General features: G+C 43.9%; 1 protein-coding gene across 1 annotated transcript in view; it reads left to right on the top strand.

The window, feature by feature from the left end:
* Positions 1–6,271, top strand: part of LOC103902017 (cystathionine beta-synthase) — a 32,621-nt gene that overhangs the window by 19,548 nt on the left and 6,802 nt on the right. The window contains exons 9-15 of the mRNA XM_009283009.2: positions 850–941; positions 1,814–1,939; positions 2,673–2,757; positions 2,958–3,063; positions 3,953–4,027; positions 4,734–4,868; positions 5,840–5,948. Coding sequence (XP_009281284.1) covers positions 850–941; positions 1,814–1,939; positions 2,673–2,757; positions 2,958–3,063; positions 3,953–4,027; positions 4,734–4,868; positions 5,840–5,948 — 728 coding nt within the window. The remainder of the gene's footprint in view (positions 1–849; positions 942–1,813; positions 1,940–2,672; positions 2,758–2,957; positions 3,064–3,952; positions 4,028–4,733; positions 4,869–5,839; positions 5,949–6,271) is intronic.

The following is a 6,271-nucleotide window of genomic DNA, read 5'->3' as shown; positions in this document are numbered from 1 at the left end:
CCCCCCCAAAAAAAAATAAATAACTCTAGCTGTTCAGAGGATTTGGCTTGTCTTTCTGTGGAAAACTTTCTTTAAGTTTGAGTTAAAATGAGTATACTCTAACAAACTGCCATCCCACAAACTGAGAGTCTAGATGAGTTCTAGCTTTAGGCATCTTGTTTGTGTTTCCTTTTCCTCATAGGCCAGTCACTGTTCAGTTATTACTGAGCTTATACCCCTGCTTGGCAGGGTGTTATTCTCTTGACTGGAAAGCATTTGTTTTTATGCGTGAATTGATGTGTGTATTTTTTTATTAACAAAGCTATCATGTGGATGCACCGTGGAAACTGTAGGGGGTGGCAAAAGAATGAACTATCATACCCGCACTCACTCTGAGTGCTCGTGACCAAAATAGTATTTTTCACATGAAAATGAGAGAGTAGTTGTGTTAACAGTTCTCTCAATGGGTACCTGTCCCATGCTCTTGGCACTCACTCAGTAAATTAACAAATTAACTAATATAATGGGCTGCTCATTTTAAGTTAAAGAATGAATTATCTACATCAGCAAATACAGCTGACACCTGTAGTTTTCCTCTTACTGTATGGGCTACCTCCAGCTCTGTCCAAAGTACCACAAATTGGTGCCTTGCCAGGCTACTGGATGGAGACTTCAAAACCATTGCTGAAGTAAATGGGGATTGAGCAAGGTGGTCTCAAGGTAGGTCTCGTAACACAGCTCTTGGAAAGCAAAAAGCCTTACCTTGCCCATTTTTGTTAAAGAAAGTCCATACTTAGGTTTAAGTGGGTTTTTAATCCATCATTCTGGGGGAGATTTCACAACTGCCTTCTATCCCTCACCTTTAAACAGGAAAAATAGACATGCTGGTGGCTACGGCTGGCACAGGAGGTACTATCACTGGCATCTCTAGAAAGCTAAAGGAGAAGTGTCCAGGTTGCAAAGTAAGTGGCAAGCCTAAAGCATTTCTCTTTAGCGGGGTGGACCTCAAACTGCTCCACTTGGCACGTCCCGTTCCTTGCAAGCCTTCCCTGGGTCTCTATGGGAAGCTCTTGGATGTTCTCAGTTAGAAGGTAGTTCTGAGCAGCAAAGAAAGATTTTCAGACCGTCTGAAATCATCATGCTCTGGTCTCACTGGTGACCAGAGTTCAGGTTTGGCTCAGCAGATGAAACCTGGCCCTCAGATCCCTTCATGGGGTGTCTGAGAGACTTCCTTCTCTGGTGTGTACTGCAGCCTTCTGTTTCCTGTCTGACTGTACCTTCACTAACTTGTCTGGAGCTGCTGAGGTTTTACCAAGTGAAATTTCCTCTGCACACACCAACCTGTGTGTTTACCTGTGTGCTGTGTTAGATTTCCTCACAGGACTTGGTACCATGTTTCAATCGTGAATATTTTCCTACAGAGGCAGGGAGCGGTAAGCAAAATAAAACTTAACCTGCTTACACTTGGCACAAAATGTATTTGCTGTAATGATGCCTGACATGTGAATGAGGACAACCTTGTCTTGGGGAAACCCTGTCTTCTGTTTAAACCAAACAAAACCCATGTAGAACAAGTGGTGCCCCTCACTTAGTGTCCACAGCCTGAGGAGACAGGATGGGTTGCCAAGGGGCCAGAAGCAGCAAAGCATTTTGTTCACAGGGGAGGTGAATGTTGCCAGGAAGAAATGAATAGGAGGCTAGGTTGCTGTTAGCTTGGCTCTGTGTGTGGCCAGTGTGACACCAACAGCTGTAACGAGGTCAGCGCTCTTGAGTAAATAGCCGTGTTCTCAAAAGCAGTGTGTCACGGTAGCCAAAGTGGAAACTGCTTCTCTAGATTATAGGTGTTGATCCTGAAGGCTCCATCCTTGCTACACCAGAAGAACTAAACAAGACTGACAAGACAATGTATGAAGTGGAAGGAATCGGATATGATTTTGTCCCCACGGTGTTGGATAGATCTGTAAGTCATGCTTCTTGGTTTACTGCCCTTTGCCCTCTGTTGGGATGCAGAAGTGAGGTGAAAGGCGGAGGAAAAACTTGGGGAGGTATTTCTTGGAGCTGAAAGGGGAGGGCTAGCAGACAGAACTATTCCTGTTCTTTCCATCAATAAAAACAGTCCTCAGAGGGCTTCTGCACTGGCCGCACTTACTTTACAATGGTAGGTGGAAATGCTTCTTTCCATCAATAAAAACAGTCCTCAGAAGGCTTCTGCACTAGCCACACTTACTTTACAATGGTAGGTGGAAATGTTGTGAGCAGATAACATTTTCCTAGAACACAATACTTCCTTTTTTTAATTTAAAAAACCCCAACCAACCAATCAAAAAAAAAAAAACAACCCAACAAAGCACCCCAACCCCTCCCAGCCAAAAGTGGTATGACTATGTCCTGAGCTGAGCCTGTGTCCCTGGGAAGCCCTCCAAGAGGGGAGGAAACTGATGCTCTCTGTGGCTGTCTTACAACAGCCTGTTCTTACAGCGAGGTTTCAATAAGGAGCCTGTTGTGCTAATGTGATCGTCTTACCTTGGCAAAAAAACCCCACTTGGCATTTGGAGGATGGAAACCCAGGCACATGGCTCAGTAGGGCAGCTGTTACCTCAAAGAGCATGGGTTGAATTCACGCTAGCTGTGTTGCTCCCCTAGCCCTCCTTATTTAAATAGACCCTTGTTTCTGTCTTTCTGCGCCTTCCCAGACAGTGGACCAGTGGTACAAGAGCAATGATGAGGAGTCGTTTGCTTTAGCACGTATGCTGATCCGAGAGGAAGGACTGCTGTGTGGTAAGAGCAGATGCGAATCCTTTGGGTTTCTCTGAATAATATGTGGGAGGCTGAAGCCTTGTGCAAGTCAGGGGGACCTCCTTCCACTTCAGAAGCTGCTTCCTCACCCTGGGCTCCTCTACGGTCTCTCTTCCTCTCTTTCATTCTTTCTCATTTCACTTATGGTTTGACAGTTTTGCCTCTGATCTGCATTTTGGCAGGTGGCAGCTCAGGCAGTGCCATGTCTGTAGCTGTGAAGGCAGCCAAAGAGCTGAAGGAAGGTCAGCGCTGTGTTGTTATCCTTCCTGACTCTGTCAGGAACTACATGTAAGAACCTGCTTGTTTTCTCTCTGGGAAAAGGGTGAGGCAGTCGCTCAGACCTCCTCCTTACAGCAGTGGCGCGTTGAATACATATTTCTTATAGCATGCTTACAGCAGTGGCGCGTTGAATACATATTTAAGAAATAGCATGTGGTTACCAAAGCGAGGAATGTGTTTGGGGCACAACTTCTGAGGTATCGAGAAAGGGTCTGACACGGAGTAGAAAGGAGCTTAGCCCTCTGAAAACTGAGCTCCTCCTTGTGTCTGACGTCAGTATATAACCATCACTGGTTAGCATCTTTCACAGGAAAAGACTTGCTTTCACTGTTTTATTTATTGGGGACCATTGGTATCCCATTCCTGGAAGGGTCCCTGTAAGGCTGTCCGCTCTCTCTGCCTGTGTCCACAACAGAACATAGCGCTACTGTAGCAGCAGCCAGTGCTGGGGTGAGTTTACAGGAGGAAGTGTGAGGGCTTTGAGCTGTGCTGAGAAGTTTTTCTCGTACTGCATTGAAACATATCCCAAAACATGATGTTTTTAGCTGTGTTTCATGACTTCTGTTGCATCCAACACAATACTAGACGACTAGAAACCGCAGACAGACCTTGCATGAGTACAGGTTGGCACTTCTCCGTTCCAGGCTGTGTCTTCATTGTATTGCAAGGGACTGATGTAGTTGAAGCTTTGTTTCCTACGGGATTCCTTTTTCTTCCTATGAGTATTTCTTCTCAATGTCCCTGGCTGGTAAGCTTGGATGGCAAATGGCAGTATATTTTCAATTTTGCTTAAGTTGTTAGTGGTAGTGAGCTGTAAACAGTTGCCTCTGTGTGCTATTAGGTTTGCTGTCAGATGTTCAGCCTGCTAATGAGCTTTTCACTTCCTGATGCTTTCCAGGTCCAAGTTCTTGAGCGACAAATGGATGATTCAGAAAGGGTTCATGAAAGAAGAAGACCTTGTCAAAAAACCTTGGTAAGCATGTCAGATCCATTTGGATTTTCATGAGTCTATTCAATTGACTTTATGGCAGTTGCTAATTTAAAGCTCATTTCAATTTACACTACTTCCTTTGATTTAGCTAATCTTTCATGCTATTGTGTTGATGTATAATTGCAGCTATTAATCAAATCTGCTTAAATTAGTTGATTTCCTTCTTTGAGTTGCATGGCAGCAAAAGAAAACTTTGTACTTAATGGTTTTTTAATTTTTTTTTATGTATCTCAAATGAAAAAGTAGTATACAAAGAACCCTTCCGAGATCAGAGTTCTTGAGTGCAAAGCACTGCAAGACTACATAGGTGGAGGGGGATCTTCCCTAAATTGCTACCTATAATGACTGTAAATATGGCTAGCTCTTTGAGCAGGAGCACAAAATTTTTTCTGTAAGATATAAATAATGAAGCTAGGGAGATTAGTAGTCTCCACTAACTATCTGCAATCCTAGAAAGTACATGAAGGAGGAAAAGAGTTTTAGTCTTAGAGCCTTCTCACACTTCAATGACTTTCTGATATTGGGGAGAAAACTTGAAAGGCTTGAAGCTTTAGTGACTCTGGCTGAATCCTGACTCTTCCTTGCAGCCTTTTGTCATTCCTGTAGTGCTGAAGGCCACTGTACGTGAACAACTGGTTCTGTTCTCTCCTTAAGACTTGCATGGGTTTGGGTTTTATTTCATCCTCAGGTGGTGGAACATCAGTGTTCAGGAATTAAGCCTCTCTGCTCCCCTGACTGTGCTCCCAACTGTTACCTGCGCAAAGACTGTTGAAATTCTCCGGGAGAAGGGATTTGACCAGGTACCAGTTGTTGACGAATCTGGGTATGTCCACATATATCACTATTCATCCATATGTATCTCTTTCCTCACCAGGTCCCAAGGGATGTCTTTAAATGCTTACTAGAAGTATAATATCCTCTCACTCATCTTTCTTCAGTTATAGTAACACAGTTCAAAAATGCTACCTTAAACACACCAATGCTGGACTTAATATGTTGTCATGCCAGGACTGTCCTGCCCTTCACATAATAAGCTTCTAATGATTATTATGATATACTTACTCAGTGTGTCTCTGCAGGATAATTTCATTGTTTTTTATAATAGCTGTTTAAGTTAAACAAAGCAAAAATTCATATTTAAAACAACCAACCCCAAATCTACCCATCTCCACCACAGCTTTCACCCAGTTTCTTCAGAACACTGCATTATAGTGCAATGTTGTAGTGAACCCTATAAACCAGGGTGTCCCCAGCAAGCTGGATTGCCTTATTACCCTGTAGGTCTCCTGTAGGAGAGACTGAATAACGAAGAGTTGCTCAGTGACTCTCCAGTTACAGTGCTACCTCAAGGAATTAATTGTTGCAGGTCCTTGCAACATCCTTGCAGGGAGAAGGGGAATGAGCAAAATTGAGGTGAGCATGTCTCTGGTCCTGTCACACCTTTCAAAAGGACAGATGAGGGCGTAAAACAACGAAGTTGTGCTTTTCAAAAGCTCTCAGATTGCAAGAAGCTCTCCAGATGCAAGGACCAGAGATACAAAGAGCCTGATGCTCAGAAGGGCCAGGCACCCACAGCACCTACTGACTTCTCTGTGAGTCTCCAGAACTTCTGAGAGCTGGACTCTGTCTCCTGCAGAGACACAGAATCCAAGTATACCATCAATAATGTTGCTTTATACCATGAAGCAGTTGAACTGACGTCTCTGGGCTGGCTGAGAGTGGATGCTTTTATCTACAGAAACACCTGAGGCTTTTGTGTTGTTTAGCCCTATCTTCTCTCTCTCCTTCCCCCAGGGTAATTTTGGGCATGGTTACCCTAGGTAACATGCTTTCTTCACTGCTTGCTGGAAAAGTTCAGCCTTCTGACGAAGTCAGCAAAGTAATCTACAAGCAGTTTAAACAGGTAAGCAGGTATATTCTACAACTCCTAGTTCTCTGGTTTAAATTACTACTGTAGGTGTCCTAACACTACGATGGCATCAGGTTCGGTAAGGTTTACCTGCGACCATACAGAGCAGCTATTACTGAGCACAGATGTGCTCTAAACTCTGTCCTAGGTCACTCAATAGCTCCCAGGTTTGCCTTTTGTATCAGATGCCTTGCTGAAACAGGGGGATGGCTGCTGAAAGCTGATGTTAGAATCATAGAATCATTGAGGTTGGAAAAGACCTTTAAGATCATCGAGTCCAACCGTCACCCCAACACCACCATGCCCACTAAACCATG

Source organism: Aptenodytes forsteri, unplaced genomic scaffold (genome assembly GCF_000699145.1).
Source record: "Aptenodytes forsteri isolate BGI_AS27 unplaced genomic scaffold, ASM69914v1 Scaffold2, whole genome shotgun sequence".
NCBI lineage: Eukaryota > Metazoa > Chordata > Aves > Sphenisciformes > Spheniscidae > Aptenodytes > Aptenodytes forsteri.
Note: the sequence above shows the minus strand (reverse complement) of the source record. Positions and strands in the feature narration are given on the sequence as shown.